Raw genomic sequence first — 13,387 nt, forward strand, 5'->3', positions numbered from 1 at the left:
TGGTTAGCAGTGGTCACTGTTGCCACTATTTATGGAGTGCTGACTTGGTGCCAGGCTCCGGGTGCCAGGCTCTGCACACATCAGCTCTTGTCGTCCTCACAGCACCTCTGCATGGGGACAGCAGTGTTACTAGTATTTTCAGTAGGGCAAACTGAAGCAACTTTACTGAGGCTGCACATGAGTAAATGACAAAGCTGGGCTTTGAGTCCATGCTCATCTCTGGTATCCTGAAGGTGGTGTCCATCAGACATTTTTCAAAGGATGCTACTTTGGCCTGCTGAACCTAGCATATTGCCAAAAATGCAATTTTTCAGCAAAGCGTCTATTCCCTACACAGAGGTAATTTCTGCATCAAAGTCTGTCTTATCCCACCCTGGAAGGCTGCGCAAAGGCTCTTGCTGTCCAGTGGTCTTGGCTGTATGGGTATTCCTGGGCTCTGGCTGGATAACCCTGTACTTGCTGCAAAGGGATCACTGGTGGGCATGAGAACACATCATTCAATGTCTTCTCCTCTTTTCTGATTTTAGAAGATGTTAGTATAAATATCACAAAACTTCCGAAATATGACCAGGCTCCAATCACCTTTCGGGTCCATGTCCTGTCCCTCCTGAGGCTCAAAGACCTCAATCTAGGGAAGCAGCACCCCGTTCCCTCCCCACAGAGCTATGTAGATCTCGGGGGTCATCTGGAGAGCCAGAGTCTGACTGAGTAATAAATCCCCTCCCTGCAGGACGACTAGCCAAGTTTTATTACAGATCCTATCACAATGAAAAGGGCTGGTACTCCTGTGATTGAGCTAATCCTGTCACCGTGTAAATCAATAGGAAACCCACAGGAGGCGATTTGATTTAGGATGTTCATTTTGGGAAGGTGGTCTTCCTACAACATTGGAGTCAAGATATTGCCAGGGCACTTCCATGACAAATGGAAAGTTCAGCCCAAAAGGACCAGACTTGTTAATAAAATAAATTCAGATCTCTCCAAATAAAAATTCAGATGCATTTTAGTCTCCCTCAGTACATCAGGCCGAATCCCTTAATTTACCACATTATTATGGAAACACCCTTACCTCTGCCTGTCAAAATCACTGACATTGCGGGGGCTCCGTCTTGGGAGACACTAGCTGCTTTATAATTATTTAGCTGATGTGCAGTGTACATTATCTTGAAGCAGGCCATATACTCGAAGAAGAACAGTACCGGATCCAGGATGAATCTGAGGGATATCTGGCCGGCAGGAGAAGGGGAAGAGAGGTAACACATGTTGCCCAGACATACTGCTGCTAGGTGACCATGCAGTGCCTCCAACTCTGTCCCCTTGACTCAGGCCAATATCCCTCTTCTACAGGCCAGTTGGCCAGGCAGCCAGGGCCATGTCAGGCAGAGGCAGACTGAGGGTTCTGGGTACTGTTTCTGTCCAACAGGTATGGTGGGTTCTCCTCTAGGGCTGCCAGTTTGCATGAGGGCCTCGTGTCTCTCCATTGGCAGGGGCTGGTGAGCATCCAGTCCATCTGTAGGAGGGACACACAGTGGCTGTCTTCTGCAGCGTGGACAGACCTAGAGTGACTGCCCAAGCAGCGGACCCCACTTGCCAGGGGAACACAGGGAGGTGAAGCTGCATCTAGAGCAGCAAAGGGAAGGCCGTGTGGGACATTGATCTCCAGGTTCCAAGATGGGCCCTTGGCAGGAGCCCTTGTGAACATGGATGTGACTTGTTGGGATGGGGCCTCCCACCACACCTCCTGTTCTCCCACCTCCATTAGGGGTGACTCACACCTGCAGAAAGGATGAATCATGTGGGTTACGAAACCAAAGGGCTCCTGAGAGCGAGGCTGGAAAGGACCTCGGAAACCATCTATGCAGATCCTGTCCTCTGCCCATCCCCTCTTGCCCCAGCCTCTCAACTCAGGCTGCCAAGCCACAGACTCCAAGTGAATCCTGCACGCTCAACTGCTCCTGGAACTGAGCATCAGAGAAGCAGCTTCTTTCCCACCTCAAGGCCTTCTCGACCTTTTTGTTTTACTTCCTGTATTAAGCAGGCTGATGGCTTGCTTTCTGCAAGTGGGCCAGTGGGACCAATGGGTCCTGGGAGGGATGACAGAAGGGATCTAGCAGCGATCCTTACCCTTCATAATTCCTTGGTCATGGAACATTTCCATACATCTCCAGGGTACTTCAAATCATTATCCACTGGATACCAGGCTGCTCCAGGCAACAGGGGTGAGGATGATTCAACTCACTTTCCCACTGCTGGTCCCAGCTCAGTGGGTGCTTCTAAGAGTGTACATCATCTAGTGAACACCTACCACAAGGCAGGCCCTGGGCTCATAAAAACGAACGTTTATGGACAGCTTATTGTAGAGCAAAAGCGGACCTCATCCTCAAATCAGCCCGATGGGGTAGATACCACTGTTCCCCCCATTTTACACCTGCCCTCAGCCAGGACAGTCATTTGCCCAGATGGGCTCTGTGCGGTGGTTTCTCGGGTACATGCTCGTGAGCCCGGCTAATTCGCCACATGCCTTTGCCCTGTTCAACATGCCCCTTCAGCCATGCTGGGTCCTGGGCGATCCAGTGTCTTCCCGGCAGCTTCTTCTCCCTGGGACCCTGCACACTGGCAAGCCCTCTGTCTAGGGAGGCGGGCGAGGCCGCCGGGCGTCTGAGGCCCCGCCAGGTGAGTGCAGCCTCCGGGTGTCCGGCCGGTCTAGGGAACAGGGGACTCACCTGAAACGCCAGGGCCTCCCCGCTCCCAGCAGAACTCGCGGGGCCGAGGCCGCCGCTGGGCCGGTCCTGCGTCCCGAGAGCCCCAAAAGTCGGCGGAGAAGTTCCCCCGGTGGGGGGCGTTTCGGGCCTCCCGGACCGGTCTCGGCCCCGGAGCCCGGCCGCAGGAGCGCGGGCCCGGGGGCGCCGCCGGGCCGCGCGGGCGGGAACGCGCCGCGGCCGCCTCCTCCTCCCTGGCTCCCGCCCGCGGCGGTGGCGGCGGCGGCGCTTCCCCGGCGCGGAGCGGCTTTAAAAGGCGGCACTCCACCCCCCGGCGCACTCGCAGCTCGGGCGCCGCGCGAGCCTGCCGCCGCTATGCCTCCGCGCGCGCTGCCTGCGCCCGGGCCCCGGCCGCCGCCCCGGGCCGCCGCCGCCACCGCCGCCGCCGCGGGCGCAGGGAACGCGGGGGGTGCCGGCGGGCCCTGGCTCCGGCCGCTCGCGCCGCGTCCCTGGCGCTGGCTGCTGCTGCTGGCGCTGCCTGCCGCCTGCTCCGCGCCCCCGCCGCGCCCCGTCTACACCAACCACTGGGCAGTGCAAGTGCTGGGCGGCCCGGCCGAAGCGGACCGCGTGGCCGCGGCGCACGGCTACCTCAACTTGGGCCAGGTGAGTGCGGCCGGCCCCGCGCGCCGAAAACTTTCCCGGCGGCCTCTGGCGCGCGCGAGGGGGCAGCCTCCGCAGTCCTGTCCGCCCGGCCCCGGCGCCGGGCCGCGCGTGGGAAGGCTCCGGGACCGCTTGGGGACTGCAGGCGGCCGGGGCGCCCTGCCGGGGGGTGGTCACCCGGGAGGGCGTGCGCGGGACACTCGGCTGGGGGGACTCGGGGTCCCTCGTGGGCGCCCACGCAGGTCCGGCGCGCCGACCGCAAGTACCCGGGCAGTGCCGCCCAACCCTGCGCTCGGAAGTGTGACCTCAGAAGCTGGGGCGGCGCGGACACCTGCCGGGCTCCGGGGAAGGCTGGGCTGTCTCGGGCGTCGCGCGCCGTCCGCCGCTGGGTCCTGAGCGCCCACCCAGCTCTCCCCCGCGGAGGACCGGCCCCTCTGCCCCCGACGGGCAGCGCGGGCTCTGGACCCTGTGTGCGCGCCAAGGCGGCCGGCCGCTGCTTGGGTGACATGAGCGTGGCCCGGCGTCTGGGGGACTCGCGCTGCCTCGGTGTCCGCCGCTCCGGAGGTAGATGACCGGGGTGCCTGCACCCTGGAGCCCGGCCGCCGTCGGAGAGGCTTTGGGACAGCGTAGGGCTGGGGGTCCTGGGTTTAAAACCTCTCCAGGAAAGGAGGGAGGGCGCTTTGTTTGTGGGCTCCTGCGGCAGTTCCGATGGCAGAGCGGTGTGACCTTTGGCGAGTCACTTCCCTGACATGCTCCTTTGCAGTTAGTGGCAATGTCTACACTGTTCGGTTGTCGGAAAGATCTAATGTTGCATTGCCACAGAGCCTGGACCGGGGCCTGACCCTTACCGGCCCCCACGGGGCCAGCGAGGAGCCCTCTCAGCCCCGCACCCCACGGGCTTGGCTGTCACCTCTTCTGTCAGTTAGTAAGCAGGCCACACCCTGGGCACAAAGGCGGCATTACCCTCAAAGGACCGCCCGGCGGGTGCCTTTTTCCTGTCTCAACCAGCTACCGGGCTGAGGGGTGGTGAGTTGGGGTTGATCCAGATTTATGGCTCCTGGAGAGGCCATCAGTTTGGGGTCGCACCAGGGGACCTCTCAGTGCAGTTAACAAATCTACAGACTACACACTCAGAGGATTAAGTGAAGTGACAGGGAAGCGCCGACTCATAACTCTAAACCTCAGTGCCAGGCAGTGTTAAATTTAGTTTCATCATTATCCGTGGCAGAAGCCAGCAAGGTGTGGTGGCGTCCCTGATAGAAATGACATTTCTTCTGGATCCCAAGCCCCACGTTGATGTGCTGTTAGGTGTGTGGCCTGCTGGAGGGGTAGATTCTACCATTTGAATGATAGAATCTTCGCAAGGCACGTTCGAGTTTATCTGAAAGAATGCTAGCACATCTGTGGAGACCTTTTAAAAATATGTGTGTGTGTGTATATGTATATATAAAATGTTATATGTATACACATATACATGCACATACATATACACACATGTATATCCATATATATATATATATATATATTTTTTTTTTTTTTTAACCACTGAAATCCCTCCAAACATCCTGTGATTTCAGATTTTGCCTTCGAGTAGCACTGACTGCGTTCGTCTCTGTAGTTCCTGACTCTCCCTGGCTGATTGTCCAGGCTGAAGAAGGCGTTCCTCATGTTTGCTTTGTGCCCCTGGCTCCTGCCACACTTTGCTGCTGTGCCCAGGTGGCCCAGCAGTTTGCCTGCAGCTAAAAATGACTTAAGCTACATGATAAATTACAAAGTGCCTGGGTTTTGGGATCCTAAAATTAAATGAGCAGAATGGAGCTGAAGTTGAGCTGTGAGCTCACACTGCAAGAGAAGCAGAGAGGCACAGGTAACTCTCCCCGGAAATATCTGTCTGTGGGAATAGAAATGCCTAACCCTTGGCCATGCCGGCCCTTCGAGACAACCTCTGTCAGACTTGCTGAGTTTTTATGTGCAGCCTGCTCTCCTGATTTTGCTCATGGGAGAGAAGATTCCCTCCGATGCACACTCCCTACCCAGGATATTCTGGGGAGTCAATTGGGGTCTCCCCAGCTCTGTCCAGTGCAGCCAGGATGAATGCCACGCAGCCTGGTCACTCAGGCATGGTGCTGGCAGTGGCACTGTGGTGACATTCACTAACACAGGGATTAGCTGGTTGGGGATAGGAGCTGTCTCAGAGGCTTGTGTGTGATTACTCACGGAGGGCATATTACTCTTTATTCCAAAACAAGCTTTTCTTTCCCCTCTCTAAGTGCACTGCTAATGTGGAAAAGGCCCGGAGCATTTGAGCCTCTACCCACTCAATAAGAACTCTTTGAAAACCTTATTTGCCTTTTTTTCAGCCAGGAGAATTTGTGACTCATAAATAAGATGTAGATATTATTAGCTTTGACTTACAGATGAGTAAATGGGGGTGAAGTAAGCGAAGGAAGCTGTTTGTGTTCACATGGTATGCATATGTCACCTCTGACAGTTCCATCCCCTGCTCAATTTTCTTCTGCTGTATTCTCTGGTCTGAGATCTCCTTTGTGAAACTCTTTCTCCAAGCCCTTAATGGGCAATTAGTGTTATGTTCTGTACTTGCCTGAATCACAGCTCTGATTTTCTCCCAGATAGTTGCTGTGCTCAAAGTTCTTGCTTGCTTGTTTTACTTTCTTCCATACAACTAATAACTGGTTTCAGTTTATTTTACTTGGTCCAGAGGTAATTTAGACTGGTGGTTATTCACCTTTCTTAAGTCTTGGCTCCCTTTCAACATCTGATAAAGGCTGTGGATCCTCTCCGTTGTAAAATATGCATCCCCAGGGACAAGACAAGATAGCCTCTCTTTGTCCCTGTACTCATCATTCCAGGTAACACCACAGTATTTCAAAGGGAATAAAAATGTGGAAGTGTCCAATGTCATTATCGGCAGATGACATAACTACATGGATAATCCAAAAGAACCTAGAGATTAACCACTGGAGCTAATAAGGGAGTTGATCAGCAACAGCTACCTGCATGGCAGCACATCTGAGAAGATAAAAGAACCATTCTTCATTCTTGCATAAAAGCTGTAAGATACTTTGAAATAGGTCTTTTAAAAAGGTGAGACTTTTATAGAGAAACATAAAATATTTAGAAGAAGGACTGAGAAAAGAAAGTTTAGGCTGGGTGTGGTGACTCACACCTGTAATCCCAGCACTTTGGGAGGCTGAGACAGGTGGATCACCTGAGGTCGGGAGTTTGAGACCAGCCTGACCAATATGGAGAAACCCTGTCTGTACTAAAAATACAGAAATTAGCCAGGCGTGGTGACACATGCTGGTAATCCCAGCTACTTGGAAGACTGAGGCAAGAGAATCGCTTGAACCCGGGAGGCAGAGGTTGTGGTGAGCCGAGACCGCGCCATTGCACTCCAGCCTCAGCAATAAGAGTGAAACTCCATCTCAAAAAAAAAAAAAAAAAAAAAAAAAAGTTTTAAATAAAGGGACAGATGTGTTGTGTTCGTGTATGGGAGAACTTGCTCTCATAGTTGCCCCAATTTAATCTGCAAATTCAATGTAATCTAGTTTAAGCCATGACAAGTTTTAATGTGGAATATGAAATCACGCAAATGAATTATAAAGTTCATATGGAAGAGTAAGGTCCAAGAATACCTCAGACAACTCTGGGAAAGAAGAGGAGGAGGGGAGTTGTGGTAACGACAACAGCTGAACATGGACCCAGTCCATCAATAGAGTCCCCTCAAACCCAAGCATGTGTGGGAACTTGTGCGTGTGAGCTGAAGAGTTATAAATGGATGGAGAAGGATGGGCTATTTACTAAATGGTGCTGGGAGAACAGGCTCTCCCCATGGAAAAACAATTGGATCCTCACATTACACAACAGTACATTCCAGATGGGATTACTGTTTCTCTGTCAGTAATTTTTATATGTATATAAAACTTTTAGAAAGAAATACAGTGGAATACCTTTGTCACATTGGGAAAGGAGTTCCTCAACAAGTCATGAAAATAAACAAATTTTAAAATGAAGAGATTGACACATTGAGATAAAAATTCTATGTTAACAAAGGCATCATAACAGAGTTAAAAAGCAAGTAATAGACTGGGAAAGTATTTACAATATGTAACAAACAGATTAGTACACAGATTATTTTGAAAACTATAAATCACTCAGAAAAAAAGATACATGTCAGGTAGAAAAATGGGGAAGTTTATGAATAGAGAAGTCAACGAAGAGAAATCCAAATGACCAATAAATATAAGAAATGATGCCCATTCCCTCAAGCTCGCTAGGGGTTATTGGAGCACTGCAATTTAGGCAATGATGAGATACCATTTCACACCTGTCACATTGCCCGACATGGAAGAGTGTTAGCATCACGTGCTGGCAAGGATATAGAACAATGGGAACTTTCAGATGCTGCTGGTGGAGATTGGTATAGTTTGGAGAGCAATTTGGCAATACACAGTGAGGCTGAACTGCACCGGCAAGTCCACATCTAGACATATCCTGGAAGAACCCTCGCACATGTGCACAAGGAGACTTGTATAAGAATGTCCATGCAGGCATTTTTTAAATGAAGGGAAAACCTACCTTCCTTAAAGTAGAATAGAGAACTAAATCAAAATAGTCACACCACACAAGACTCTACAGTGGTTAGAAATGAATAAAGCAGATCTATATCTACACAGATACATCTCTCAAATAATGTTGAGAGAGAAAAAAGGCAAATTGTAGATGTCCAATGTGATCATATTCATGTAAACGTTAAGAAACACACAAAACAGGCCAGGCACGGTGGCTCACGCCTGTAATCCAAGCACTTTGGGAGGTTGAGGCAGGTGGATCATCTGAGGTCAGGAGTTTGAGACCAGCCTGGCCAACATGGTGAAACCCTGTCTCTACTAAAAAAATATGAAAATTAGCTGGACGTGGTGGTGCACACCTGTAATCCCAGCTACTCAGGAGGCTGAGGCAGGAGAATAACTTGAACCTGGGAGGTGGAGGTTGCAGTGAGCTGAGATGACACCACTGCACTCCAGCCTGGGCGGCAAGAGTAGAGTGAAACTCTGTCTCAAACAAACAAACAAAAACCACACATCTGTACTGTATTATGGATGCTTATAGATGTAGTAAAAGTATAAAAGTGTGGGATGTAAGGATCTGCATCAAATTCTAGTTAGCAATGGCCTCCAAGAAGGGAAGGAGGAGAGAGGAAGTTCAAACTTTATCTGCAGTGTACTACTTTACAACACACGCTTATGTGTGTGGGTGTGTGTATGTATACATGGATTATATACAAAATTGTGCCTAGATATGTTGTACTTTTTTTTCTTTGTATTGGGGTATATTACATATGGTAATGTATACAAGTGTGTATATATACACACACATAATATATAAACACATGTATGTTGACATATATACCTATATACATACACATATACACAGATACACATAAAACATTAAAGAGAGAAAAAAGGGAAATGTGCATTGGACACATACCGCATGGTACTCCTGGACCATCTGAAGTACACCCTTGGAGGCACAGGTGCCTGCGAGCACAGATTAAGAAGTCCCTACTTTAGATGTCCGGATTGGGCCAATCCACTTGTCAAGGAATTGGTGACAGAGAAACAGAATGCCTGGCTGCAGGTCACATGGCCGTTTGGACAGAGCTGGACACGGAGCCCAGGAACCCTTCCATTCTCCCCTGCTTCTTGCTCCTTCCAGTCACCCTCACTCCAACCTGTGTGCATTGTCACCTTTGACATTGTGACACTGAGAAAAGACAAGTTGCTTGTGTGAAGAGGATGGCAGCAAGGTATTCTCCACATACCAAATCACAACAGCTCAGCATCTGCTGCTCTTGGAAATGACGTTTATCTTAAGGGTGGTTCTTGGATGCCATACTTTCCCTTGGGTTTTTGCTTTGCCTGGGGTATTGAGCTAATTTGTTGCTTCTGAGTCTGAACATAAAAAGGCAGGCTGGCTGCCAGGGCCCTAAAAGATCTAAGAGCCTTAAATGATCTTGAACTTGCCTTAAATAGTTTTACTTAAAATAGCTTCTGAGCAGGACATACCTGGCCCAGAATTTCAGGTGAGCCTACACAATTCATTTGTCAGCAGAAGAAAATTGTCATGCTGCAGACAACTTGTTCTTGCAATGAAAAACAAGCCAAAGCCTTAACCAGGTGTTAAAATAATGGGCCAGAACTTGTTCCAGCCAGAGTGTCAGGGGTTTGGTAGGGACAAGGGGAAACCCAGAATAGCAGTCACCTGTGACCTAGTTCTCTGGGATTGATTTTCCGTCTAAGGCTGTCTTGGTTTTATGCTCTGAGCCAAGCTGGACTGGCTGTGCACAGCTGGCCTGCAAGAGGTTCTGGGTGTGAACTGAGGGACAGAGACAAGATTAGGATTGTGAAGCTCATTGTCTCAACCCTCGTATCTGACATCTTCACCCGAATAGTGATGCATTTAAGTGGGCAGGATTTTAATTGACTGAACTGCCCTCCTGAGTCATTGGAGCTGGTGTGGGGAGTGGTGATCGAAGCTGAGCCAGCTGCCATCTATGGAGCCAGAAAAGCTCCACAAGGCAGCATCCAGAGGCAGACTCAGAATCAGGACTGAGCAGGTGGCTCAGCTGACTGGTCCATTGGAAAGGCTTGAGTTTCTCTAGGTGGAAACCAGGGAAGCAAATGAGAAACACAGAGCTGTTGATGGGCTAGGGGAGGCTGGAACACTGCCTGATACTCTTGCCGGCTTTGAGCTTTGGGTGGCGACAGGGGCACTCAGGGCTGTCCAGACCCTGTTCTCCAGTGTCTGCCAACTGCATGCCAGCTGGGGAACATCCTGAGCTCTTTTGTATCTCTGAGCCTCTACACAGATTTTGCCATCTAAAAAGTGGTTCCTCTGATCTTCTACAGCTCAGCCCAGGCTGCTGACACCTCCCACCCTCCTTTTACCAGAGCCCTGCCCTCGGAGGGCTTCCAAGTTGTCCTTGCCCTGGGTGGGTGGCTTCCTCCTGGCTCCTGGGACTGGGTCTTGGCCTTGCCACTGACCAGAAGCCCTGGCCTTGCTCTCCCCAGCTGATGTTTCTCATGACTACTCTTGCTCCAGAGGCCCTCACTAGCCCTTCAGGGAGGTGTCACCAGGCCTGTTTAATGGTGATGAGGCCTTAGATCCAGTTACCTTCTGAGAAATCAGTGTAGGGCAGGACCCTACACCCTCTGACTCACCTTCTACTGCTGTCACCTTGTACCTGCTTCCCAGACAAAGGTAAATCATCAGACAGAAAGCCTTTCAGCTCTGCCAAAATGAACAAATGAATGACATAGGAACCTCCTTGGACCCCACCAGCCACTGTTTCTCCCTCTGTCCACCTGGTGCGTGCACGTGCATGTGTATGAACATGCACAGACTCAAAGGGCTACACACCAGCATCGTTCTGTCTTGGACAATCTGTACTGGCTCCTGTTCATCAGCATTGAAACCTCTCACACCTCTCTCTATTGGATGGAAAAAGAAAAGCCCTCCAGTCCTTCTAGGAAGCCATTCAAACTGCACATTTGAGGCACTCACATTTCAGTCACTGCACATTTCAGTCACTCAAGCTGCACGTTTATCAGCTGCACTAATCATCTTTTGCTGAAACCTCCTCCTTGTGTGGGTCCCTGTCTATAAAAAGAGAATCCTGTCTACCTTAGTGGCAGAGCTGGAGGCCTAGAGGTCACCATCGCCTCCTCCTGCTCCCGTGCTCCCCCAAGCCTGTCTCATTGTCTCCTGCATGGCTCTCAGGCTCCCTGCTTCACCTCTGCCACTGCCCAGCACAGGCTGTGGCCTCTATCGCCTCTACCTCCCTGCACTGTTGCAGGGCCTCCTCCTGTCCCACCCTACCGCCTTGAGCCCTGGCTGTAGCTCCAGCTCTGCCGAACCCCTGTCTTCATGCTTTTGCTTCCTTTCAGGCTTGATTCTGCTATTCTTCCTGCCCAGAATGGCTTTACCCTGTCACCAGGTTAGCCCCTCAGCCTTCCCGGTTCTGTTCCACTGTCAGTTCCATCAGCCAACTCATCCCGATTTCCCCAGCCCACTGGACGTGCCCTTCGTCTGGGCTCCCAGGCCTCCTGCCACCTTGACATTGCCTGATGGCTTGCCTGTTTCTGACACTGGTCTCTGGGCTTCCAGGGTGAGTCAACCCAAAGTTAGTCCTCTGGCTGCTCTCTAAGATTAGTTCCAATTCCGCCACCTCTCTGATGGCTAGCAGATGTGCGTTCATTTATTCAGCGAGTATTGCTGTGTGCTGTCACTGGCGTGGGCACTTAGAGATAAGAAAATGTGGCCCCTGCATTGCAAGAGTCTCTTAGTGGTTAAAAGCCTTTGTGAAGGACCAAGGCCAGGCTCCTGTGCTTTATTTAAGTGTCATTTATTGAACCACTGCCACCATCGCTTTCTCATCCCAATCGTTTGCTTTTCGGAGTCACTTGATAGGCCCTCCCATGTGTGTACTTGTGTATGAGGACACCCTCCTTGTGACGCTGTAGTTTGCCTCTTGGCCAGGTTGGCTCCACACTGATCTGAGAGCCCTGTGTACCCTGCAGGCCCCACTGACGCCCTGGAGGCCCCACTAGTGCCCTGGAGCTCACTGTGGATGCTTCGGACCCTGCGGGTCCCATCATCCCATCAAGCTGTGGTTCTTGCTGATGTCCTTGTGCCTCTGCTCTTTGAGCATCTTGAGGACCCAGCAGCAGGTGCAAGGCCCCCTGTCTAGTCCTGCAAGGAAGGGGGATGAATAGCCATCAGCTGTCAGGAGCCTCATGCTCCATGGGATGGGATCAGCAGCCTCGGGTTCCCATGACAACCAGCCCATCAATGCCCTCAGTGTCAAGACAGTGGCACCGTGGAAAGGAAGAAAGTCTCATTGTCTTGCCTTGGCCGCTTAGGCATAAACAAGCTGCACTCCACAGGGCCCCACAGCCACGCCCAACCTGCAGCTCTGCTCAGCCGCACACGGACCCATTTACTGAATTGGGCTGGGAAGATGCCATCACTGTTATTTCTCTAACCTTCCTCGGGGGCTCTTGAATTTCTACCACTGGCCAGCATCCATCAATTCTGGAGTCCGTGTCGGGAAAATCCATCTTCTTAGTGAGAGTGGGAAGAAACAGCCCAAATGGAGCAGACTACCGAAGCTCTGAGTGATCAGCCAGACCACCTTGGGGGTGAATACGTCAGTGGGTAATGGCATCACTCATGTTCTTGCAAGGAACCTGGACTTCCAGACTTTCCCCCTTTGGTTTCAAACACCCTGGTGACAACTCTCAGACATATCTCCTGTGATCATTTAAGCAGGTCATCTTGAGATGACCACTGCTGGGCTCGCCACAGGCGGACAGTCCAAGAAGGCCCTGTCCCCCTTCCTGGACTGTCCACCTGGGAGGACCCCAGCAGTGGTCATTTATAAGAGCTTCCTTCTTGCCTTCAGAAGGCCTAAGTTCACCTCCATGATCATTGCTGGACTCTTCCTTGGGTGGAGATCTGGGAAGGTGGTGGAGGGGAAGGGAGGGGCTGCCTCTTGTTGGATAAGTGCCCTCCCACCAGAGGTCAGGCCTGCTGTTCCCTGTCTAGTAGAAGGCTGCATGGGGGTGCACTGACTACAGCCCTGCCTCTGGGTCTTTCTCCCCTGCCACCCAGCCCATGGCCACAGCCCAGGCCGGGCCTGCTCACTTATACTCTCCCTGGTAGTGAGTGTCCTGGTGACTGCCTCACTGGCTTCCCTGCCTCCCTTCCAGGCCATTTCCCCCAATGCCACTGTAGGATTCCTCAGAGCCCTAAACCTCATGCTGTCCTTTCCCTTCTTTAAAACCAGCAGAGGTTCCTGCACAGAAAAGCATGATACATCCAGTCCTTGGTGAGCAAGCCTGCCCTCCCCGCTGCTCTGTCCTCACCCAGACCCTTCACCTTTACCATACGTTTCTTCATTAAGTCCGGGCCTTTGATGTTCAGCAAACTTTCCATAAGCTTTT

At 51.6% G+C, this 13,387-nt stretch overlaps 1 protein-coding gene across 3 annotated transcripts in view; it reads left to right on the plus strand.

Moving 5' to 3' along the window:
- The first annotated feature begins 3,057 nt into the window (after positions 1-3,057).
- Positions 3,058-13,387, plus strand: part of PCSK6 (proprotein convertase subtilisin/kexin type 6) — a 187,555-nt gene continuing 177,225 nt past the window's right edge. For all 3 annotated transcript variants that reach the window (XM_050799221.1, XM_050799222.1, XM_050799223.1), the window contains exon 1: positions 3,058-3,362. In XM_050799221.1, coding sequence (XP_050655178.1) covers positions 3,075-3,362 — 288 coding nt within the window. In that variant the 5' untranslated portion in view covers positions 3,058-3,074. The remainder of the gene's footprint in view (positions 3,363-13,387) is intronic.

The sequence above is a fragment of the Macaca thibetana genome, chromosome 7 (genome assembly GCF_024542745.1).
Source record: "Macaca thibetana thibetana isolate TM-01 chromosome 7, ASM2454274v1, whole genome shotgun sequence".
Classification (NCBI taxonomy): Eukaryota; Metazoa; Chordata; class Mammalia; order Primates; family Cercopithecidae; genus Macaca; species Macaca thibetana.